General features: G+C 39.7%; 1 protein-coding gene across 1 annotated transcript in view; it reads left to right on the top strand.

Moving 5' to 3' along the window:
* Positions 1 to 24,729, top strand: part of LSAMP (limbic system associated membrane protein) — a 663,395-nt gene extending 638,666 nt beyond the window's left edge. Inside the window, exon 7 of the mRNA XM_060098969.1 lies at positions 21,645 to 24,729. Coding sequence (XP_059954952.1) covers positions 21,645 to 21,742 — 98 coding nt within the window. The 3' untranslated portion in view covers positions 21,743 to 24,729. The remainder of the gene's footprint in view (positions 1 to 21,644) is intronic.
* The last annotated feature ends 1,613 nt before the right edge of the window (positions 24,730 to 26,342 follow it).

Below are 26,342 nucleotides of genomic sequence, written 5' to 3'. Positions count from 1 at the left end.
GGAATGGGTTCTCAAATCAGACTCCACTGGCAAGGAAGGAAAACAGGGAGAAAAATCCTACAAAGATCCCATGCTGTGAAGGTGGCTGGACTATCCATACAGCTTCATTTATTTTCTGTAGGATATTATCCCAGGGATCAATGAGAGAATGCTTCTTTTCTGCTCCTTATTATAACGGCAGTTTTACCTTGTCTAATAAAAACGGTAATATTAATAATAATAATAGCTAACATAGATAGTGGGCTTCTCCTGTAATAGAGTTCTAAGCGCTTTTGCATGTATTAATCCAATTAGTCCCTATACCCCTAGGAAACTAACATGTACCTTCTCCTACACTTTCAATCATCAAAGTACACCCAAATTCCAATCTACTCCTTGCTGAACCCAGGCACATATATAAATCTATAGTACATTATAAATAACCATTATGTATGCACTCATGTTCATTAGATATGTATTAGATATATCTGTCTAATGAATTTTAAACACTCATCTAATTTATTTTATGTATTATAATTCTTATAATATATAATACAGTTGCCTTACAATCCATACACTTTTACAAAGTCCATTTCCAGACCCACTCAACACACAGAGTTGTATGCCCAACTCACTCAGAGATTTGAAAGCATCCATCTTTAAAAAACATGAGCAGAGCTGACTGGCATCGGCACATCTAATTTCACACACTTATTCAGGCTGATTTACATACACACCTCTATTAATCATGGATAATTACTAGCATTGTTCTCTTTAATTCAGTTTTTCCAACTGTGAAATGGGAAAGAAATTATATTTTTCATGCCTACAAGCTCAAATGGTGTTTTAAATAATATATAAATAGAGCTTCAATTTCCTAGAAAGAAAGCATATTGAATGCAAAATGATCGTATTCAGATACACATATGTCTTATAATTCTTAAAGATGTACTTATAGTTAAAGATGTGCTTGTATCATGTATCATGTTGCCTGGATATTAGTTAGATAAAAGTTTGGTTTGGCTTCATTATAGTTTGACGTATTTTGACTTCTAGGGATGTCTGAAATGCCCAAACTGCTAACAAGTTTAAATAGAGAAGTATCCCAAGGTCAGATAAAGAAGACTTTTCATTATTTTTCACCACCATCATAATACTACACTTAAGAGGAGCTGCCAGCTGCACAGTTCCCTACTATGTGGCACACACTCATACACTCATGCACTTGCTCTGGATGCCCGTATGCACATTGCCACCTGTCAGACTAATCCATAATGATCATCAGTCTAAAAAACCTGCCCTTTTTTTTCTGCTCAAAGGTATAAAGCATGTCCTAGGAACAGCTTCAGTGTTTAAGTACATTTCTCCTTTCCCACTAGGTGATGGAAACAAGGGTCTTTTTTTTTTTTTTAATAGAACTTAGGTAGCCACATCAACACAAATTTACAGCAGAATCATGGGCCCTGATTAATACAATGAAGATGATTTAAGAGTTGACATGAATACCTGACAACCACCCTCTGACTCCTTTAATGGGAACAGGAGTCTGACTTCCTCCCGGTCTGTTCCAAGTGGGATAGTTGTGCCAATACTTCACCTAGAATCAATACTTCACCAGCCAATTCAATGATTTAGACCCAACTGTAATAGGTACCCCAAACCACTGATTTAGACCCAGTTGTAACAAGCACTTCTCTCTGTTGAATCCACTTCTGTGTTTTGCTCTTTCACCTCTTCATTATTCCTTCTGCCCTGTTTCCTAAACGGTTCTTGTTCTCTCCCTGTTAAAATTTTCTAGCAAGAATAATTCTGAAATTTATTCACGCTCTTATTTAAATGTCCAACAGAAGCTTGGAAGTGTTACCTCTCTCAGAATTTATATTTAGCTTCAAGCTAAATGGGTAAAAATCCTACAGCGTCAATTTAAAGGAAGGAGAATTTTTAGCCCTGGGACTCTTTTCTGATGCCTTTTCCTATTTTCCTAGTCTGGATCTGCCTACATCAGTCAGCCTTTCCTGGTGATCTCCCTGTATTTATGCCTTGCTGTGCTATTTCGATTTCTAGAGCCAGTAGGGACTTGAAGATGAATATATTTTTTTTAAATCCAAGCTCCCACTAAATTTTAATTTGATGGAAATATTTCTCTTCTATGAGCTTTATGAGAAAAAAATATCTTTCAAAGTAACAATTACATTTTGGGATTAAGTTTGAGTAATTGACAGTCTTGTCTTTTTAATTAAAAGGAAGAAAGCCGCCTAAGAAGAGCTCAGTGAGATTTGCAGCAGAAAATGTTAGCATGCTGCCCCAAAGGGTGAGAAGATCAGGATCTTGAATGGACAGAAAATGCTGGTGCAGGTCCCTCTGGTCTTTAGAGAGCTCGCCTCGGTGTTTGCCAGAGGATGACATTTAGCAGGAGGTAGCAATGTGCTGCGAGGAGCGTTGCTGGGTGTAGCCAGGAAGGAGGTCTTTTCACTGGAAGCTTCGCTCTAGGTTCAGAGACATGATATGGATCAAGAGTCCTTAAAGGAAGTGGCACTACTTAAGAGTTAAAAAAGAAAGAATACATATTCTTCCAAGAATTGAATCATCAATGCAGTCTTAGCCCCTGACACATTTCATAGTATAGCCCTGCAAAAGTATAATCTTTAATTTTTGTCTGCCCCATGGCTCCCTCTTTCCTTTTCACCTGAAATTCTTATTCCTGTTATCTGTATTTCTTGATCTTTTTCTCTACATTTTCCACCATATTCACCTTGCATTATGCATACACTCTCTCTTTGACATCCTTCAAATAAAACCATAGAAAAAGTTTTGGGTCTTCCCTGGTGGCACAGTGGTTGAGAGTCCGCCTGCCGATGCAGGGGACATGGGTTCGTGCCCCGGTCCGCGAGGATCCCACATGCCGCGGAGCGGCTGGGCCCGTGAACCATGGCCGCTGGGTCTGCACGTCCGGAGCCTGTGTGCTCCGCAGCGGGAGAGGCCACAGCAGTGAGAGGCCCGTGTACCGCAAAAAAGGAGAGAGAAAAAAAAAGTTTTGATGTTGTTAGCATTCACTTCTAAACACTGGTTACCAGCCATGCAAGCACCACAAAGCCATTATCCCATCTATCTGGAGGAAACATCTACTTCTGAAGAGGCAAGATACAAATTAACCTTAGTAACAACTTCTCTTATACAGTCACTCCGTCCCCACAATGTACTTTCATCATCACAAGTCATTTGTAGGTATTAAATTAAACAAGCACTTCCATAAGGGAAAAAAAATCAGCTTAAGGGGTCCCACCTTACATCTCCTCTTGTATACTGTGGTGAAGAAACAACACACCTGCCAAGTCAGAACACAGCATGACATAATGAGTTCGGAATTCCAAAATAAGGTGTTCATTTGTACACAGATATATGATGGGGGTAGGCAGACCACTCACTAGGACTCCACTGAGAATTGTCAGCTATAGCGGCCGCAAATCAGTAGGGGGAGAGACCTTACAAGTCATTTATCATGCTTCCTAATTGGACCCTGGGGAGTCAAGCACTTCCATAGTTTACTGCACTATTTTACTCATCACAATGCTGATTGTAAAAGAAAACGCTTCCGACATCTCTGTAACACATGTGTATGTTTCAATACCTAGACATTACCATTAACAGAGTATCTTTGCTATAAATCACAGCTATCAGTCCATTCTACTTTATCTGTCCCATACTCACAAGGGAGATTCTGCTTCAACCACTCACCTTCCAAACCTTGCAGTTCCGGTATGACTTTTAACTGCCTAAGAGGATATTGTTTGGGGCAACAGTAGCATCCTGTGCTTTCAAAAGATAAAAAAAAAAAAAAGCAGTAAGAGAGAACTGTGCCTTGGCTGAGCACCCATTCTGTGCATCATCCCATCTTCTTTAGCCCGCACGGCACCAAGCATCCCCAGCCATGTTCTATGTTGGAAAGTTTCTTGGCCATTCTAAAGTGCTTTCTCAATTGTCCATGTGAATGTTTGGAGGGCAGAAGCAACTAAGAAAAAAAGGAAAGAAAGAAGGAAAAGCAGTAGCATGCACTTCTCTTTGTTGAATCGCAAGTTAGAGAGTAACTTGGGAGATTTGTTCTATTTTCTTCCCTGGAGTTCCTGAATACAGGTAAGTTCATTGTTGAAAGCTGCTTACTTTGTGTTGCAGTGCTGAAAAAGATGGCATGCTCTCATCCATGGGAGGTTGGTCTTCCCTAAGGATCAGCCCTCCCATTCTATCATTAAATGAATAGTGTCACTTGTTCTGCATTTAGATGTACTCTCCACTTGCTTTTGCTTTGTAAAGTTCCTTTTAGAGTCCACATTTTCTTTTCCTCTGATTTCTAACCGTGAGGAACACAAGAAATAAACTTCATTCTCAAAGGGCAGTGCACACTAGTTTCTGGCCCAGATGAAGTTTATTTAACAATACACGACATTTTGATTACACTATTCATTCCCTCAAAAAAAAAAAAAAAAAAAAAAAAAGGACTATCCTAGTACTTTTTACATGGCAAGCTCTCAGCTGGATCTTGAGAAACACTGTGGAGAGCAAGCCAGACATGGCTTCAGTACTAATAGAGCTTACAGACCAGACGGGGCAGTAGATGATGAATTAAGCAATCACAGGAAAGTTTGCTAAGTTGAGGAAACCTGTGTGGTATATGGGGCGCACAGAACAGGGGCACCTTAGCTAACCTGGACTGGTCAGAGAGGCTTCCAGGTGAAAGTGAAGTTCAAAATTAAGGCAGAAAGGAGAGAAGGGAGAGAGGAACAGAACATTCCAGGAATGCAGAGGTCTAGAATCCAGGGAGAGCTGAACAACATGGTCTAATGAATTTTTAAAATCTGAAAAAAAAAATACATTTTCCCCTAATAGTTTCTTACTTTTCCTTGTTTGCATTTGGCCTGTTTAAAAGAAAAGTGATAAACCAGTGGAGTTGAAAGAGAGGAGATGGGCATTTCTACCCCTGTTACACATTTAAGACAAGAAAGAACACCCGTCAGCCTGATTGTACAGATATGTACGGGTAGTGTATACTGTATGGTAGGTAGTGTTACAGAGGTGAGTTTTCTGGAGGATGCTGAGAGCCTATTATCTAGCAGAACATCTAAAGAAAACTTTCAGCCTCTCAACAAGGAGGTTTGATAGTAGGTTTTTATTTTAGTTGTAGGAACGGTCAGGTCGTATGGAGCCATTTGCGTTTTCCAGGAGCTGCTCTAGAACCTGGCGATGATGCTATGTTTGGAGTCGGTGACACAGCAGGAATGACAGATAAATCACTGAGGCATCCTGGTGCTCCAAGTAGTACAGTCACTGCGAAGGGCCCAGAGCAGAACCGAGAACCGCCTTCACCAGGTTCTGCCCTGTGGCGGTCAGTGCCGCAGACGCAGGCCCTAGGGTAACTCTGAGCATACCACCTTTTTTAATCCCTTATCTTCCCTTATTTCCAATAAATAATCCCTTATTTACAAGAGCCTTAAAATCCCAGGAAATCTCACAAATTCACTTGTTATCTCTGCATTCAAATTCCATAGGCTAGTTACCTTGTTTCATGGTATTTGAATGTTTTTGATTTTGAAACTTGCAAAATGAAAACACATATTACATGGATTAAAGACCATCTTCAATCCCTTAGAATTTAATTCTAAAATGGATTCTAAAAAGGATCTGCAATTCACAATTTAGAGCATAGAAGTAGAGAGAAAGAAAACCAGACAGGAGGAAAATCTCTAGAGACCTACCCAAACCTGTTCTTTTTAAATCCTTTTTTAGCTAGTTAAATACATGAAGGCACAAAAGGCTTCAAATATACATAAAATGTATATTTTTAAACACGGACAATATAATCTACTTTGCCCCAACAATAAGTAGATTCGGGGCTGGGAGATAGCTCTTTATGAAATGAGATGACTGTTCTTTAATTCCATCGAGGGGCAGAGGCCAAGATTTTACCCACAGGTGCAATGGGCGTGTTCCAGGCACAAGGGCAGAAGCACTTGTTTCTTCTTTAAGACAGAAGGTTCATGTCTGGCCCTAATACCTTACTGTTAGCTGATTCAAACAAATTTGCTTCTGGAATTTTTCTATCTTATGCATATTTTAGGTGGAGTGGCCCAGGGAAACTCCTTTATTAAACTTAGCACATTGGGCATTCTCTAACATTTTAATTCACTGATTATTAAAAATTAAACCTCTCAGGCTAAATAAGAAATCTGCAGGATTTGAGAAGGCTGACTTTGCGGTAAGAGACTTAATGAAACCCTCTCTTTTTTTTTTTTTTTTTTTTTTGTTACACGGGCCTCTCACTGTTGTGGCCTCTCCCGTTGCGGAGCACAGGCTCCGGACGCGCAGGCTCAGCGGCCATGGCTCACGGGCCCAGCCGCTCCGCGGCATGTGGGATCTTCCCAGACCGAGGCACGAACCCGTGTCCCCTGCATCGGCAGGCGGACTCTCAACCACTGCGCCACCAGGGAAGCCCTGAAACCCTCTCTTTATGTCGGGAGTGCTTAGTGAGTCTGCACTCTCTGGAACCATCCATATCACAACTGAGCAGAGCCCATAGCAGTTAAAGTTAATTTGTGCATCTCTACTCACTCTACAGGGCAATTACTTCAAGCGTGCAGTCAGAAGGACCTCATAAAACCATATATTACATTTCTTATTGCATTGTCACTTCATGCTGTAAAGACGATGTTCCTTATAGAAGTCAGACCTCACCTATCTTAGCTTCTCTTTAGTTTTACTGGATGATACCAGCCAACTAAAAAGTGGAGGAAAACATTCATTCTCTTTGTAATGATGTCATCCCAAAGCTAAAGAATCAGAAATTGATTATTTTATTTTCCCCAGATTTAGAGGTTTTTTTTTTTAATGCATTGATTTGTTTCTATAAATAGTTTTCCATTCTGATAATAAATGTTATGTATCCTCATTATGGAAGAATATGAAAATATATGAAACTATAAAGAAGAAAATAAAGATTATATATAATCTCTCTCCCCAGAGATAGCACCATTAATAATGATATAAACAAATGTTTCGCCTGAATGTTTGAGCTGTCAGTGTACTATGAAATATTCAGGTTAAAACACCTAACTCGGGCTTCCCTGGTGGCGCAGTGGTTGAGAGTCCGCCTGCCGATGCAGGGGACACGGGTTCGTGCCCCAGTCCGGGAAGATCCCACATGCCGCGGAGCGGCTGGGCCCATGAGCCATGGCTGCTGAGCCTGCGCGTCCGGAGCCTGTGCTTCGCAACGGGAGAGACCACAACAATGAGAGGCCCACATACCGCAAAAAAAAAAAAAACCACCTAACCCTTTCTCCTTTTTCTGCCCTCTCTGAGGCTGGGCCTGTTTCTGTGGCTTGCTCAAGGTCACAGAAGAGGCAGGTCCAGGAGTAGTGTTCCTGCCCCCAAGCCAGTGCTCTCTCCACAGGGACAAACACTCTCTCAACTCTTCCAGGTCCTAAGTCAAACCTGACTCATTTTACAAGAGATTTCCCTTGTGTCACCTCCAGGATTTCCAGTAAGAGTCCTCCTTTCAGATGTGGGTCCTCCTATGCTCTCTTTCTAAATTGGGGTATTAATACAAATTTGTCTTTTTTTAATGAAATGACCTTTTATTGTAAAAATATTTTCTCCAATTCCCTTTAGTATAGAATGTTTAGTTAGTAGAGGTTTGGTTCACTAATTGATGAGAATAAGGAATGAGTCTCGATTATTTTATCATATAATGAGAAATTATGTCAGCATTAGTTTTGATTTGGATTTACGCATGCATTCACCACGGAGCTCTCACCATATGTCTAGGGTGGCAAAAAACTTGGTAAATCATTCATGTCTCTGACTCACTCCAAAACAGCATCAAACATCTGAAGTCCATTCCTGGTCACAGTCCACTCTAAGAGGAAAAGCCCCTAGGAGCATTTGAAAGTAAAGTGTAGGATTCCTTTCTGGCACAAATCTAGCTAAGGCGGAGGCCAACTTCCCTTCTCAAATATTGATGACATGTTAAGACTTTTTAGTTTTCCCAACCAGTTTGATGTATTTTCCTAGTAGTCAGGATAATGATCAACCTATGAAATAACTAAGAAAACAGGAATAATCTTAAATGTTGACGTTTAGAACTATTTCTGTATTTTGGCTTTTCCCCTGAACTAGATGCAGAATGATTACTGTGATTCTCAGAGAACATTACTCTAGAAATACTAGGCATTAGGATTTATAAAACGTGAAGATAGTAAAAGAGAAAATTTAGAACTCTAACAATCCAAATAGAAATCATAGGCATATCTTTTTCCTATGTAAAAAGGAAAATAATAATAATACTTGTAAGTAGAAGTGCTAATCCCTAAAGCCTCCAAGTAGAGCAGAGAAACCATTGAGAAAGAAATTAACAACTTTCACAGTGTGGCTTTGAAAATTGAATTAATAAAAATGTCCCCCTTTTAAGCTACTATAGAAAAAAAAGGTTTTATTTTTCAAAACCTTGACAAAAAAAAAAAAAGCGCACAAAAAATCATAAATTCCCATGGAGGACCCTTAACAAATGTTATGTTTCAGGTCCTCAGCATCAGTGAGGGAAGAAGAAGCATCGCGTCGAATATTCTTATACATTAATTTCATTAAATTTCTTAGTGATTTTAACTCTGTCCCTCTCTTACTTTTCCCAGGCAACTGGAGGATAAAATCTGTGTTGAATTTGGACCCTCCGTCTCCCCTGAACATACACTCTTATTAATTCTGGCCCAGAAAAGAAGTGCGATTAGTTATTTTAAGTCCTGTAACATGTCATTTTCAAAACCTGAGACATATCAGAAGATTGGCCTCATAGAAAGAGTTGTGCCATATGCAACAGAGAATGTCTCCTTGCTCCAGTGGCTGTGGTGTATTGAAAAGTGAGCCGTTTACATTCAAGTAAATACCCTGGAATTAGAACAATTGCACGAACAGTATAAACCGCTAAACTCTACATATCCTACCTGTGAATTAGAATGAATGCTTATAAGCATAGAATTAGAGATAAGTTGTCAAGAGTCAAAGTACTGAAAATCAATTCTTCTCCTCATGGATTCGTTGTAACCTCACCTCCTCTCCCAGATAAAATTCAAAGAAGGCAAAATGCCAAAATAGCTCATAAATATAGATATGGAAATTTCCTCAGGTACTAAGGGAGTTACCAAACTGTAAACTCTAGAGCTTCCAGTGAAGCATCCCTCACCTTCACAACACTCACTGTAATTACAGAGAAAGAGAGAGAGACAGAGACCTAATTATACCACATAATGGCAGATGAGAGAAAAGACTAAATCTGGCCTTTGAACAAAAGAACATCTTGGGTTTTTATTTTCTAAGGTTTAAATTTCATGAGTTCTTAAATAAAGCTTAGCCCTCCAGAAAATTTTCTACCTGCCAGGGATTTGGGGACTAATGAAAGGACCTCCCAGCCCCATATGGTTCTTTAAATGACTGTGAATTCCCAACAATCATTTTGCCTTTGTGTTGAGGCATAGTGGTTTCAGAGAATAAAATTTCCCCCTACCTAGAATCTTAGGGAGGGCAGCTCTTAAAGTATTGATTGATTAATTCATTCACTCAGTCACTCATTCATTTATTCATTTATGTACTCAGACACTTATTCAGCAAATCTATTGAACACATACTCTGCGCTAGAGAAATAGTGAGCTGAGGCTACAGTAGTGAACAAGGAAGACATTGTCTATGCCAATGAGAAAAGCCCAGTCAGCTCTTTCTGATGCTGCATGTTTGTATAACACGGCTGGTTCTAAAGAATCTGAAAGTCAAAAGTCAAAGACAGATTAGCATAAATAACTTCATCAAGGCACTTGCTTTTTCTAGTATTAAATTATTTTTCCCATTGCCTCCTTGTACGCCTTCATCAGGAGCTGAGATCTAAGCATATGACAATAATGCTTCCACAGAAGTCTAGAACTGTCTCTGTACTAGAACCCCCAAAATTTTGTCCATTGTATTGCTGCAGATTTATCTTTTTATTTTACTATTTAGACTGGCACTGCCATGCTTACTTTTTAAGTGTATTTGCTAAAGCAAGATCGACGTATGGAGAGAAGTCTTCCAGAGGCATAAAAATGGTAGGTTTCAGGTATATTCTAATGGGTATGTCCAGGGAATCCCTACAGAATTGGTATATCCCTGGCAAGGCAATTTTACTCAAGAACCTGAGATTGCCTTCACGTTGGAAAAGAAAGAATAATTGTCAGTTGTTAGGGACCAAAAAAATTTTTTTTTCTTGCCTGTAATAGGAAAGACTCCTTTTTGCAAATAACATTTCATGCCTGATCTTAAAAAAATAATAATTTTTTTCTCACTACTGCCACCTCGTGGACAAAGGTGATTTACTTTAGACGGCGCAAAGGAACATGTCTTAGTATTACCACAAGATGGCAGCATACAACCAAGTTTTCAAAGAGCCCCGCTCAAAAAAATACGGGATTTTGCTCCTCAAAAGAGAATGTTCTATTCTAACAGAAGAGGATGAGTAGGAAATAATTGTACAAAATAAGCACTCTGTTCCCTTTTTCTAAGTACAAATGGAATTCCAAGTGTTAAGATCATTAGTATTTCACAAACTAGTTCATTTATTGCAATTGGGAAGACTTCCTAAAATATAACTGGTAAGCTAGTTTGCTTTTTAAAGATATTTTAAACAAGTGTATATTTTTATCTGAATTTTTGTGACATTTTCTTCATAGAGTGTAGTATTTGAGCAATGTTTTTAAATTCTTTTGTTGAACTCTTTTTAATTGATTAGTAGGGGAGTGTCTGTTCCCTAAGAAATCCATTTAGGACATATAAACTTTTGCCCAAGCCTGTGCCAGTGACTGGTTAACCCATTGCTAGTTTTCTCCTGACCAAACTGCTGCCTAATCAGCCTGCTTCCCTATCACTTCAGTGTGCTAGCATTATCTTGTTTTGTTCATCCATAATGTTGCAGATTTTTAAAAAGAAATTTTTTTTGAAACTGTACTGCTATGGCTTGCTTTTAAGATCTGTTGTTCTCTTTTTCCGCCAAACTTTAACTGACAATCTTTCCTAGAAGGGATTTTTACCATAAACCTGACAACAACAACTCTTATTTATTGAGCATTTACTATGTGTCTGGCAGCATTCTAAGCATAGTATGATAATTAATTTAACTGATAGAATAACTTTATAAGAAGCATTTGATTGAACTTATTTTACAGTTGATGAAACTGAGGCAAAGAGAAATGAAGTGATAATTTATAGCCTAAGCAGAACTATTGGTTTCCCTGCCTGCCCAGGTTCCTGAACAATTGCTTGGAATTATTCCATGAGGCTTGGGATGGAGCAGGGAAAAACAAGTGTTCTTTACATGAAGATGATTCCATCACGGATGTAAGCCCCTTTGGGTGAAGAGCATCACTTTGTGACCTTGAGAGGTCCTTCTAAATTCTAAAGAATGATAAACCAAAAGGCTTGGCCAAAGAAAGAAGTTGTACTTTGCACAGAGCAGTCAAACTTTCCCCAGTCAATATTGAATCATTTAAATGTCCCAGTGATAGATAAACCTAGAGTTATATAGGCTATGCTTACTCAGATTTGCTGTCGTAAAAATTCTAGAGGGGTATAGTGAATAATGTTCAGAGTTCTGGCTGGAGAACTGGGAGCCCTGAACTTCAATCTCAGCTCTGCTTCTTGCTGTTTGTGTGACCTTGGAGAACTGATTAGCCTCTCTGGGCCTCAGTTTCCTCCTATTATGATATGCAATTCTCCACAAATTTTAAGGTGATATGCTGATTTCAAAGAAAAGTGGTGAGAGAAGGTATTATGAAAGAAAACAGGTGTCAGCGTGTTTAATATACAACTGAAACGTTAGTGGTCCAATGATCAGTGTGGTCAACAGGTGGAGACTGGCATTTTATATCTTGATAGAATCTTGCTTCACTTCTAAGGTGAGAGAGACATCAGTTGCTGGCTTCTGCTAGGAGAGGAGCAGAAATCTTGCTCCAAGCTTCTGAATGGACTTCCATCCTGCTACAGGGAATGGACTAACTCTTCGAGGATAGTAGGGCAGGTACTGATGGCCTTGAGTGTCTTTGGAAGTGCACCAGCACTCATGGTATAAAAGAACATTCGGGCCTCCCTGGTGGCGCAAGTGGTTGAGAGTCCGCCTGCCGATGCAGGGGATACGGGTTCGTGCCCCGGTCTGGGAGGATCCCATATGCCGCGGAGCGGCTGGGCCCGTGAGCCATGGCCGCTGAGCCTGCGCGTCCGGAGCCTGCGCGTCCGGAGCCTGTGCTCCGCAACGGGGGAGGCCACAACAGTGAGAGGCCCGCATACCGCAAAAAAAAAAAAAAGAACATTCACACGGGGCTCCCCACCAGCCCCCACTCCACACCTGACCAGTTTAGGGAAACTGTCCTTAGATGCACACACAGTCCAGCTGATACTAGTTTTGCTAACGCTGAATTGTAGCCAAACATTTTCAAGGCTTCAGACACTAGGATAATTGCGCCCTTCTTATTGGCATCATAAGAATGCTAGAAAACACCATGCTGTTTGAGAGCTTCTCGTTGTGGTCTCCTTTGGAAGGGCAAATGGAAAATTGGGGAGGGAGAGGTTTAGGAGATTGCTCTGAACCTCAGAAACTTTGCAGACCTGATTCTGAAGATCTGACCCCTTTGTGCTAAATCAGAGAATAAAGAGTTCAGCTACTCAGATTCTCTGTTAGGAGGATGCCTCTCTGTCTCAGATCCTCTGTTAGGAGGATGCCTGGCATACCTTTATTTTTCTCATACTTCAGTGATTCCGCCCGTTCTGTTTTGGCCCGTTTTGCACTCAGAGTGCCGTCATGCATTTGCTGTGCTAAACAGGGAACAATAACAGACTCAGCCTCTGCTTCCGTGGAACTCAAAGTTCACTAGTGAAGATAAGCATTAATCAAAACCTCAGACAAATGCATTTGAAATTAAAACTGAGATGAGTGTTATGAAGGAGAACAGAGCTTATAACAAAGGGACATAATTTTACCAAGGAGTCAAAGGAAGACATCTCTGTGGAATTTGTAACTGAAGTTTGAATGACGAGTGGGATTCCTAGTAGAGACATCATTAGGCCATAGGCCCCACAGCAGAGAAAACATGGTACCATGGAGCATCAAGATGGCTTGTGGGCTGGAATGCAGAGATGATAAACATTGATGAGGCTGGAGGGGTGAAAGGGCAGAGCCATGGATGTCATGCTAGGGATGTTAGCCTTTATCCCGGGAGCCATAAGAAAGCATAAACAAGTTTCAAGCAGGACAGTGAGGAGACTGGCTGTCCAAATCAAAAGCTTCTCTTTGGCTTGAGAGTCCAAGTCACTTAGTGAAAGCATGCCATTCAGGGATGCAGGGCTACATGCTGATCTTCAAAGAGAAGAAAATCCCTATCCAACAGCCATGGTTTGGACTCCTATATCTGAGCAGTCATTCAGCTGGTCCTGAGATTCAAAGTATCCTATGGAAATGTTCCATATTTACTCCTAAAGGTCTAAGTACTGTGGTTTAATTGATAAGGATACTTAAAAGGAAGGCAAGTATGTGACCTATAGAAGCTCTTCCAACCCTGAGATTTATTTATACACTCGACAAATATTTATTGAATACCTGCTGCATGCCGGGCTCTTATCTAGGCCCCAGGGATACAATGGTTGACAATACATGCACTGTTGCTGCCTTCATGGCACATATGTTCTAACAGAGGAGATAAACTCTGAACAAGCAAATAAGTAAGTGTATGACATGATGCCAAGTAGTGATCGGTGCTCTTAATATTAGTAAATCAGGGTAAAATAATAGGAAGTAACAGAGGATACCATTTTTGAGAAGGTGATGAGAGAAATCCTTCCTGGGTTGTTGACATTTCAGCAGAAATCTGAATGAAGTGACTGAGTAAGCCAGGCAGAGGTCTGGGGAGGAACACTCCAAGCAGTTGAAACAGCAAGTGCAAAGGTTTGAAAGTTGGAATGGATTTCGTGTATTAGAAGAAAAGGAAGAAAGGCAAAGGAAGAAAGTCAATTAGCTTGAGTAAAGCAAACCAGGAGCAAAATGGTAGAATGGGGTCGGGGGCCAGACACATCCTATCATTCCCCTAAATTGCAGTCAAGTGTACTTTTACATGCCATACTCAGAGTTCTTGTACTTGTTTGCGCACATCACATGTTACATCAAGTATTCGTAGTTGCAAATTGTTTTTGCCACCTCCAACTGCACAACATTTGTTCCAACAAAACAATCTCTTTCTGTGTGCCTTTCTTTCCATCTCTACCCATATATGTTCCTCTGAGAGCGTTCTTCCCACCCTTTCTCTCATGTTCCTTTCACTGGAGAGTACCAGACTACCTTTGTGCTTATTCTCAATTGATACAGAACTTTTTACCTGTTTTTGTTTTGCTAAATGTTTCCTTTGTAGAAATTGGCACCACCGTGCACTTCAAGCAAAAAGGTATGGTTCTTATTTCTGATTACCTTCTGTATGTTAAAATTAAGATTCTACAGAAATACATTGGGGCCTTATACACTTTATTTCATTTCAATAATCTGTGATAATAAATTCCATAACACATTTGCTACTATTTTTCCCAAATTGTGAACTTTCTCATTTGCGAAAAACAGCCCCTGATCCAACCCATGACCCCAATATTGCTTTTGACAGCTATTCATTTTTAAATCTCTGGAACTGAGCAAGTTATTCCCCCTCCCACTTTCCTTAAGTGCCCATGGTTAATTCTTGCAGAGCTGCACTTTGGGAAATGTTCACTGCCCAATGACAAGGCTTTCAGAAGAGACAGAGTCTACTTTACCATCCCTTGTTGGCTGTTCAAGTAGATATATTGCTAAAGGAGATAGAACAGAGTCTCCTAAAATGGAGCACTTGAGCATTTAATATCCCCTCCTGCCTGAGCGTTCTCCCAGGTCTTCATATACTCTCACCCTGCTACATGATACCCGGGCTGCTGGGATATCCCGGGATTTTGTGCCCTCCAACTGCCCCACATAACTTCATCAGCCATGTGGCATATAAGTTGTATACTTTCCCCTACAAAGACAGTGCAATCAGTTCAAAGCTTCAGGATATGGACCCTAAGATTAAAACAATTTGCCAATTCTGAGGTGTCATCTTCACAAAACCAACAGAAATCCCCGACAGTGTCATGGAAAAATCTGTTTGGCAGACACCACCCTCCAAAAATCTTCATGGCCACCCACTTGGATTGGTAATTGTCTCCTATGAAGATGTCTTCTTCTCTGAGTTTCAAAGGGGATGAGACTACCAAGATCATTCTCAATAGTGAGAACCTATTCTTGTGGTACTTAGAGCCTATGAGTGAAGAGCCTCAGAGATTGTGCACACTTTGTTGGTTATACCCAGGAAAGGGCCAGCACCTTGTTTATGACCAGTGCTAGCAAGTCCTCACAGAATGCAGCAGGGAAGAGGTGACCAAAAATATGTACATAGGACCAAGATTATTTGGGGCAAAAAGTATAAACTACCATTCTCTTCAGCCCTTCTTCCCTCTCCAATGCCATGATTATCAATTACATTTGAATCTTAAGTAGCTGGTGTTAGTAGAACATAGTGATACCACAGAGCTTTGGTGTGGAGGGGAAAATAGGGCATAGGATTTTTTTTTCAAAGACCAACGAGAAAAATTCCTCGTGTCATTCAAAGAAATTCTAAGTAATGGCCTAAAATTTCAAAATTTTGCAAGTCAAAATATTTGATGCTGTTTTGATGGAAAAAATATGATAGTCCCACTTCACTGTGAGAATACTTCAGCCTTACCCAAGACTCACTTTATAGAAAGAGGAGCTAATGCATAAAGAATTATGGAGAAGGAACCCAAATTTAATTCTAAGACACACGGGTCGAAGAAAATATTAATATATCCCCTCTTCCAATCTGCTCCAGCCTGGAAATTATAGGCTGTCATCTCCAGTGGATTCATTCACGCAGAGAAAGCTGTACTGGTAGAAAGTGGACAGCAGGTGGCGCCAAAGTCCGTCTTTTTCCCTTTAAACATGGCTCCCAGGACATTGACGGGGGGCCTCAGTCTGGGCATCTAGATACTGAGACATTTAGGAGATTATTTTTCTCCTTTGCTTAACAATTATTTTGTATATCGTTTATATTTTTGTTTTCTTCTTAGTCAGTCAATCCTTAGTAATTCTAAGAAGAATTCAAACTTAAACTCATCTGGCCATTCTTCTTTTCTTGTATGACTGAACTATGTACAGGAATAAAATTATAAATGACCTGGATACCTTAGTGGCTGGAAGGAATGCACAGTGATCACTGAGGGTGTGGTTAATGATTATTTTGAATAAATCTGGTCCCAAATCCTGGAAAAGAGCTCAAAGTATTCAGGAGAAGCAACAGAAATGCTGCCACATTGAATCACAAAGTGTCTCCAAGCACATGCTCTCTAAAGCGGGTGCTGAAAAATCACCTTGTCCTTTCATTGAGATTTTACTGAAAGACAAATCAGTTGGTTTAGCATCCTGCATCAGATTTGTAGGGTAAAGACTTGCCCCCAAATTCTCAGATCCCGAAATTTCAGGATGTTTTATCAATCTTGCCCTTAATCACAAATCCCTTTGATAAGCATTGTCATGGCAAAGTGTGGTCAGGCTTCGACCCCGATACAGAGTCTCACCTATCATCCTGTCCTGGGGCTGAGAACCTTGACCTGGTGTGTTGACTCAAGATTCCCAATCCTGCGGCAGCTAAATTTCGCACCTTCAGGTCAAACATTAAAAGCCTTGACCCAGTTCACAAACCAATGCCTTTGATTCAGGTATTTCATGCCTTTCTGTAATCCAGACTTCTAGAGTTAATAACAATAATGATAATTGAATGTTTACTAGATAAACACATATACACATATAGGATGTGGCTAAATACCAGATATGATTTTTGTCTGTTACATGAAAAACATGTAGCAATTTTTGAATGGTGGTTCTATTTGCGCATCTATTCTTAAGGCTAATTTATGTTTGCAGACTCTTGCTTTCATTATATCTGTCAGTATATAAAGGCACTTGCTGAGTGTGGCCATCTGGCGTGGGAAATAAGATTTATTATTTGCATTTCCACAAATAAGCAGAAATTTCATAACTATGAACTAAAACATAATTAATGATTTTGCTGATTATTCTTTCCTGAAATAGCCATTAACTGAAGTTGTCTCCTATGCCGTCACATACATGTCTGTAATTGCACACACATTTGTGTTGATTCCACAACTATCACCCGTTTACCCTTGTACTTTTTCAAGCCTATTTATTTTTTCTCAAAACCAATTATGAAAAGAGGAAGTCATATAAGCACATCAAATAGCTATATGAGAGCACTTAATAAATAGTAATTGATAGAGATGAAAATATCTTTAACAGATCCACAAAATCCATTTCCAATATGTAATAATAATTTTATTAGAGATAAAATTAAAGATTATTAGCACAGTTGTACTGGGATTCCTTATGTATAACATAGAATAGCATGTGAAAGTAACAGTGAATTCTCAATTATGTGTATTAAAAGACCTATAACATGTGTATATCATATGTGTATATATGAGTATGCATATAACAAATATACTTATGGTATCTGCATATATATGTGTGTACATACATTAGCAAGAACGTTATATATGAAAGGTTTATCTAGGTTCATATATGCATATATCATATTTTTCAATGATGGCATTTTTGTTTTTTCAAATATTTACTACCCTTCAAATAAAATGGTAACACTAGACTTTTCAGACTCCCCCAGGTACCACTCAACTCCAAGATGTCTGAAAGATAATCTAGCCTGTCCCAGCACTAAAAATGAGATTAAGAAAATAGGCAGAATTGAGTCTTTCTGAAAACTTTCTGTTTTCATACTATCCCTAGGGCAAAACAAAAATCATTCTTGCTTAACCCTGTATGGCCTCAATTTGTGTGTAGACTTTGTTTTGGAAGCATCACTGACACACTAATCCAAACAAATGTGCCACAGAGCTCATGACATCTAAAGTCTAAAGAGGAATTAAAATGATAGGGAAACACATTGCCATCACGCCAGAAGCCCTGGAGAGATACCATTAAAGGAGATGAAAGGTCCTAAAAGGCCAGAAAGAATGGGGTGGGGGGGAGGTGAATTAGGAAGAACATTGAGCTAAGACTCAGAACACTAGGGCCTGGTCAACAATTACTAATCAGGTGCTTTGTGCAGGATGTAAAATCTTCCTGAACCTTAATTCCTCATGAAAAGCGTGAACCTGAAGGTAGCTACAGTGCCTTTTATTAATATGATCCTACAGCCATTCAGAAAAATTAAATTGATTGAATATTTACATTGTTTTTCTGTGTTTCCATAGCTCAACATATAATAACACTCATTTTATCCTGTAACTATGCTCTTCAAACTTTGTATATATTCATGTTTTTATACTAGGGGTTATTTTTAATTTTCTCAAGAGACATTCTAGTAAAAAAAATCTTCTAATGAAAATCATTTTTTCAAAGATAATGGATGCCATCCTGTTGTTTTGTTTGTTCTGGGCTACTGTTTTAAACAAACCCAGATTTTATTTGCCGAATGTTTGACAAGAGACTCACCAGCACCCCTTCATTGTGTAACCACACTGTGCAGTGGTGACAGGCAAAGTCTCTGGAGCCAGCCACATGGGGGATCCCCAGCTCCTCTGCTTACTAGCTGTGTAAACTCGTGCGATGGATTTAACCTGTCTGTGCCTCCCTTATCTCACTGTGAAACAGGGTTCACTAGAGTACCTGCCTCATAACATGCTTGTGTGCTTGTATTTGTAAAGCATTTATAACAGTACTTGTAAGAAGTGCTCCATAATTGTTCCTTGGTTGTATTTGGTTGTTGTTGTTCCTATTATTATTTACATAAAACACAGATAGGAAAACATTTTTGAGTTCAACATTTTCTGTATTATTTTACACCTGATCTGGTATGTTTGTAGACAATTTTGGAAACATGTACCTACCAGAGAATGCTTCCATTGCATTTGAAAACCATCATAGGTTTAAACACACACACACACACACACACAGACTCATTCACACGTATTGATCTCCGTATGTGCCCTCAAAACTTCCAAGTGACACATAATTACAGTGACACCAATTTCTCTTTTGAATGTCATTGTCTAAGCATACAGTTTATTTTATTTATTTTAATTTTTTAACATCTTTATTGGAGTATAATTGCTTTACAATGGTGTGTTAGTTTCTGCTGTATAACAAAGTGAATCAGCTATACATATACATATATCCCCATATCTCCTCCCTCTTGCATCTCCCTCCCACCCTCCCTAACCCAACCCTCTAGGTGGTCATGAAGCATCAAGCTGATCTCCCTGTTCTGTGCAGCTGCTTCCCACTAGCCATCCATTTTACATTTGGTAGTGTATATACGTCCATGCCACTCTCTCACTTCATCCCAGCTTACCCTTCCCCCTCCCCATTTCCTCAAGTCCATTCTGTAAATCTGCATCTTTATTCCTCTCCTGCCCCTAGGTTCTTCAGAACCTTTTTTTTTTTTTACATTCCATATATATGTGTTAGCATATGGTATTTGTTTTTCTCTTTCTGACTTACTTCACTCTGTATGACAGTCTCTAGGTCCATCCACCTCACTACAAATAACTCAATTTCATTTCTTTTTATGGCTGAGTAATATTCCATTGTATATATGTGCCACATCTTCTTTATCCGTTCCTCTGTCGATGGACACTTAGGTTGTTTCCATGTCTTGGCTATTGTAAATAGAGCTACAATGGACATTGTAGTACATGTATCTTTTTGAATTATTGTTTTCTCAGGGTATATGCCCAGCAGTGGGATTGCTGGGTCATATGGTAGTTCTATTTGTAGTTTTTTAAGGAACCTCCATACTGTTCTCCATAGTGGCTGTATCAATTTACATTCCCACCAACAGTGCAAGAGGGTTCCCTTTTCTCCACACCCTCTCCAGCATTTATTGTTTGTAGAGTTTTTGATGATGGCCATTCTGACTTGTGTGAGATGATATCTCATTGTAGTTTTGATTTGCATTTCTCTAATGATTAATGATGTTGAGCATTCTTTCATGTGTTTGTTGGCAATCTGTATATCTTTTTGGAGAAATGTCTATGTAAGTCTTCTGCCCACTTTTGGATTGGGTTGTTTGTTTTTTTGATATTGAGTTTCATAAGCTGTTTGTATAATTTGGAGATTAATCCTTTGTCAGTCGCTTTGTTTGCAAATATTTTCTCCCATTCTGAGGGTTATCTTTTTGTCTTGTTTATGGTTTCCTTTGCTATGCAAAAGCTTTTAAGTTTCATTAGGTCCCATTTGTTTATTTTTGTTTTTATTTCCATTTCTCTAGGAGGTGGGTCAAAAGGGATCTTGCTGTGATTTGTGTCATAGAGTGTTCTGCCTGTGTTTTCCTCTAAGAGTTTTATAGTGTCTGGCCTTACATTTAGGTCTTTAATCCATTTTGAGTTTATTTTTGTGTATGGTGTTAGGGAATGTTCTAATTTCATTCTTTTACATGTAGCTGTCCAGTTTTCCCAACACCACTTATTGAAGAGGATGTCTTCTCCATTGTATATTCTTGCCTCCTTTATCAAAGATAAGGTGACCATATGTGCATGGGTTTACCTCTGGTAAGCATACAGTCTTAAATTCAAAAGTCTTTGGTGTGAAAAATACTACTATTTTTCTCTTGTAATGAATCTAAATGAACAGAGCTATATAAAAGGAGAAAATGCAACAGGCAAATCATAGGAGACAAGCTCTTTGGACCTACATTTACTGCCTCAATTCTCTTTGTGTCAACACACAAATCCCTTCCCCACTTTCCTCTCCATTCTTACACCCACATCCTCCAAATCGTGTCCACATTGGGAAAACTCAGGTGGCACTGGGAAACCACAGACAGCCCCTCCAGGATGAATTCTGGGCAAGTTCAAGCCTCAGTTCTGCTTCTGGTTTGGACCTGCCTTGCTAGGCTTTTTTGTTTTTGTTGTTATTGTCTTTAGTTTTTATTTTTCAAGTGTCAAATGAAGACTTTGAACCAGATGATCCCCTGCTGCTGCTTAAGATTCCACAATGAGTTGACTTATTTTCTGCCTTGCAGCTAAGGTGCCACCCATCCATAAATGTTACTTTGAAACAATTCCCCTCCCCATTAACAAATAAATAATTACTGCTTCCCTCTGAGAAAGGAGAGAGTAACAGATTGCTTCCATGTTTATTGATGGAGATGCTGTGATGAATCAGCTGGAGGAGGCTGTGTCTGGCTGCTGAAGGACCCTCACCAATGCTTGGACTCTTAATGAGAGCTGGCATCGCAGTGCTGTGCAGAGCAGGGCATGCAGGATGAAGTTGGGCAAAGAGGAGACCACTCCTCCATCACACAGGATACCCCTTAAAATACTTATAGCTCAAGGAGAAGGATTTAGAAAAGATCGTGAGCCCTTCTTGGGCTGCATATAAGTGCCCTGACTTTGAGATGCTGGTACATGGCCCAGTCTTACCTCTGACACAGTCAGCTGTGTGCTGTGACATAGAGTAGGCCAGATGTAACTATTCTCTTTTCTCTCTCTCTTTTGCACTGCAGGACCTGGGTCGGTGAGAGGAATAAACGGATCCATCAGTCTGGCCGTACCACTGTGGCTGCTGGCAGCATCTCTGCTCTGCCTTCTCAGCAAATGTTAACAGAATAAAAGTTTAAAAAGAATAATAAAAAAAAAACCACACACAAATGCGTCACACAGGATACAGAGCGAGAGAGAGAGAGAGCGAGATGGGGGGAGACCATTTATTTCACAACTTTGTGTGTTAATAAATGAAAGGGAAAATAAGAAAATGAAGAAGAAAATACAACATTTAAAACAATTTTTAAAATCCATCAATAAAAATAGACATATAATTCAGGGTGGGAAAAGTTCTACCAAGAAATGTGTATATCTAAGCAAATGTATACTGTGTAAAGACTCCATCATGGTAAAGAGATCCAATGTTGTAAAAATAAGACAAGTGAAGAAGTACCAGATGGATATTAACCCTCCACCACCACACACACACACACACACACACGCACACACACACACACTTGATCCTTCCTTCATCTTTTTTCATTTGTGGGGAAAGAAAAAATACTGTCTTGCAGGTCTTGCCTTTGGTGTTTATACTTCCATCATCATTTTATTCTGATTTTTATTTGAGCTGACTCATAGCCATTCAGACTATCAATGGAGTCCTGCCTTGAGCCTTACCTGGCTTTCCTGCCTCCACTCTCTCTCCAACTTTTAAGACCATCTCCTTTCCCTTCAGTGTGTTCTATCTCCCCCACATCTGTCCGGGATATGCCCCCTTTATCCTCCCCCCACCACTTCCTTTCACTCCCCCCCGCCCGCCCCACCAGCACTAGTCACGCCGCAGATGCTAGGAAGTGCCATTTTAATTCTCTCCACTGCGCGCGCGTGCTGTCTCTCGCTCTCAACGTGGGTGTACGTGTGTGTGAGCGTGTGCGCCTCTCTCTAAAGCATGCCGAGGGAATGGTCCATGTGTACATAGACTCATTGTGCTGTAGATACTGTCGCTCATCGTAATCTTGAGATGCGGCTGTGACAAGGGGCTGGGGCCGTGGTGTGAAGGAGGCCAGGGGCAGAGCCACTCCCCCATCCACGGCTGTCACAGGACCTGTGTGTATCAGCCCAAGCTGGGTCCCGCCTCCGGGCAGAACCTCATCTTCCTCCCAGTGCAGTTGTCAGAACCCAGTCCAGAGTCACTCAGATTATCACTGTCAGTGAAAGTGCCTACTATTATTGATGGGGTGAGCAAACAGCAGAAAGAATCAGTGATGCGTATGAGGTGACCTAAGAGAGAAGGTTTACCGACTTCACTCTTGTTTCCCGCGTCTGAGGGATTCATGTATTTCCTGGCTTTTTGCAGACTTGGTCCTGCTCTGCCGCAGGAATGAGTAGCATGTGTGGAGCAAATTCCCAGAAGCAGGAAGGTCTCCAAGTGTTAAGTCCTAACGAAAGGATGAAGAGCCACGTGGAGATCCTAAGCAGCCTTGGTTTGCCCCCTCTCCAATCGTTAAATAACACTGCATTTGCCCCATGGATTTCCCTGAGCAGAGATTTCCCTATTTCAGATAAAATACAGTGAGCGTGAGCAAGGCAGAAGTACAGATGCCCAGGTCCCTACTCATACGGTAGAAATACTATCACAGCCCCAATACAAAGCACTAGCCATAACAAAAAGGAACCCCCTCCTTGTGCTCCTTTGCAGCTCTCTGTCCTGGTGTTTTAGGCTAATACTTTATTTGGTGGCCCACATCCACTGGTGGCCTCTCATCCACTGATGGTGTTTGCAGCACCACTGTTCATAGTATTCCATCGTTATCTTAGGGCTGGCCACTCCACTGGAAACGGCATTATATTCCATCTTTTCTGCTCAGTCTTGGCTTCTAGTCTCCCGAAAAAGATACAGTGGGGGATATAGTGTTTAAGTTTACATCTACAAGAGTCATCTTGCCATTAACACTGAAATGTGAGTTCTTAACCAGAAGAGCTGAGAAACTTGTAATCATTTAGGCAAAACTTACATACATACCACAAAGCTTGGCATTACCACCACACCAGAAGGATTTTCTTAGGAAAAGCCTTACAGAGAGATCTGGCTCTCTGTGTGTAGATATCTGTGTCAGGAAACAAACCATTGCTTTCACTTAGATAGGAGGCATTGGAAATGGCTCAGTTAGTGAAAGGACAGAGGATTGTTTCTGAAGTCATAATTGAATGTATTTCAGCAGAGCCAAATATGGTACCTCACCAAGTCTTAGAACCTGGGAAATAGCTGTTTTGTGATGTAAAACAGGAAACTTCATAACTAAATCAGAAAAGGAAGGAAGAAAGGGAGGAAGGAAGGGAGGAAGAAACAGAAAGAAAGGGAGGGAGAAAGAAAAAGGAAACGAGGGAGGATGGAAGGAAAGAGGGCAGGAAGGAAGAAAGAAAAATAAATATGAAATTTATCTTTATAGATTTTATTAATTGAAGGGTCTTTGCAATGAATCTCCTCTTTGAAGGTAATGATCTCCTTGATGAGCAGTAATCTTAATCTCGTCTAGGGAATTCTGTTGTTTGTTTTAAAAGCTTAGCACCAGACTTCTTTTATGATTTTGCAGTTTAGACATGAAATAGAAGGACACATTAGGCTTGGTGGTGGGTAAAAGTATTTGTGGCAGATCCTGACATAGGACTGACATTCTTATCCAAGATGGTAGCTACTAAAATATAGAGAAGGCGAGCCATATTCCTATGCAGCATCAATTTATTGACAATCAGGGATTTCCCTAACAGTTTAATCTTCTTAGTGCAGGAATAAAAGCTTATCATCCTTGATGATCAATATTTCCCATATATTGAAGAGTCAGCCGCATCCTTAAGTGGAAGCTGTAGTGGAGTGCATGCTAATTTAAAGATATATAAGAAGAGAAAAGTAATAGGAGTTAATTCTGATTAGTATCAATTTCAGGAACAGATCCCCATGGCACATCACAGAATTTAATCATACACCTAGATTTCTTATTGTCTCTGCCTTATCCTAACGACAAGGTCTTGGCTTTATGGAAGGAGATTATCCATTGAAAGGCATGTCTTTGCCATGTCAGCACCATTTGTTCCCTGGGTTTTATTATAATGGTCCGTATATTCAACATAATTAAACATGTATTGAATATTGTGGTGTTTGCTTATGTCTCTGGTAGGATCTGGGTATTTTGTCCTGTCTCCTGTTTCAGAGCAATCATTGACCCCAGAAACCTCATAGGTTTGAGGATGTTTTTAAACAATGTGAAAAATGGAAGAAAACATAGTTTGGAGAAAGGTCAGGAAAAAGGTAGAAGCCAGAGAACTGACACCAAGAGAGTAAGTTTAAACATGGGACTTCTTGGAATTTAGTTCATCACAGTGCGATAAATCTCTTCAAGAATTTTGTCCATTGGTAATCAAAGCTTGAAACCCTACAATGAAAAGAACCAACTGGTTGGAAGCAGTATACTGAAAGGAGTGAAATACATCAATTAAACTGAATGGCTAATATATTTAATGTCCTTTGTATGCAAAGTGAAACTCTACCATTCGTAAAATAAAATCCTTAGACCTGATTTGCACTTAACTAAAGCGGAAATGACCTTGACCAAGGGCAGTTCCTGAAGAATGAAAACTATCCTAGGTTTTACAACTGCAGAATTATATCCTCTGTGCAATTGTTCACCAGAACGTTTTGCCTTGTTGGAGGAACAGTCTTACTAGTTTTGAGACATAAAATCCCTCTGCTCTAAAAGAACTAAGGCTTAGGGAAAAGTCCTTTCATTTTCCATTGGGAGGAATTGTCCCATTGACCTTTGCCTTCTCTTCCAGATCAGACAGACGCCACCCTTGCCCTGAGCATTTTTTTTACTACATCTTCAGACAATTGGGGCTATTCATAGAGACCTTGTAAAAGTACTCGTGATTTTCATGTTCTTGGAGGGCAGAAACAAAAATCTGTTTCTCCTCCAAAAATAGACTTACCTCCTTTGCACACAAAAACTAAACTCCTCAGCATGAAACTGTTTCTGAGTTATTACCTACTAAGTTATTAGCTTCTTAACCGTTCCAGAATCATAGATTCCATCCCCAGGTTAGTTGTGGTTTGACTGTTTCTGTTGGCTTGTGTCCCAGAATTTCCCATTTTGTTTTTTGCAGGTCTTGAATTATTTGTGGAAAAATAATATATATGTGTATGTATTTTTTTTAAATCTTATCTTTACAGATGCTATATTTACAATATTATATGTATTATAAAACAAATCTAGAATAATGATTTAAACTTAAAAGGAAGAAAAGTACTAAATTTGGTTTTAAAAAAAAGAGCTATGCTTCATTTAGAAAGACATGGAGCCCTGTTTTTCTACTTTGTAATGATTTGTTTCAAAGGAATTTGCTTATGGACCATGTTCCATGGGAATAACCATGACCTTATTTTTCTCTTCAACTTTAAAACCTTTCAGCCTGTATTTAGTCTTGGTTCCTAATAACTATCATTTTTTTATAGAAATATAAGTGCAATGCTATACCTGACCTACAAAAACTATTAATATTTTGAAGACAAATATTAAACACACCACAAAAATTGTTAGATAAAAACCCTGAGTTAAGAAATGCAAATCCAATTTAGGAAGGCTCCTTTACTTAAGTGTTTAAAATATTTCTTCTCCAAAGACTGCATTTGCTCCAGTGGTGTAAATTTTCCAGAGCGGTTGGCA

The sequence above is a fragment of the Mesoplodon densirostris genome, chromosome 5 (genome assembly GCF_025265405.1).
Source record: "Mesoplodon densirostris isolate mMesDen1 chromosome 5, mMesDen1 primary haplotype, whole genome shotgun sequence".
NCBI lineage: Eukaryota > Metazoa > Chordata > Mammalia > Artiodactyla > Ziphiidae > Mesoplodon > Mesoplodon densirostris.
The sequence above is the reverse complement of the archived record's forward strand: the minus strand, read 5'-3'. Positions and strand labels throughout refer to the sequence as shown.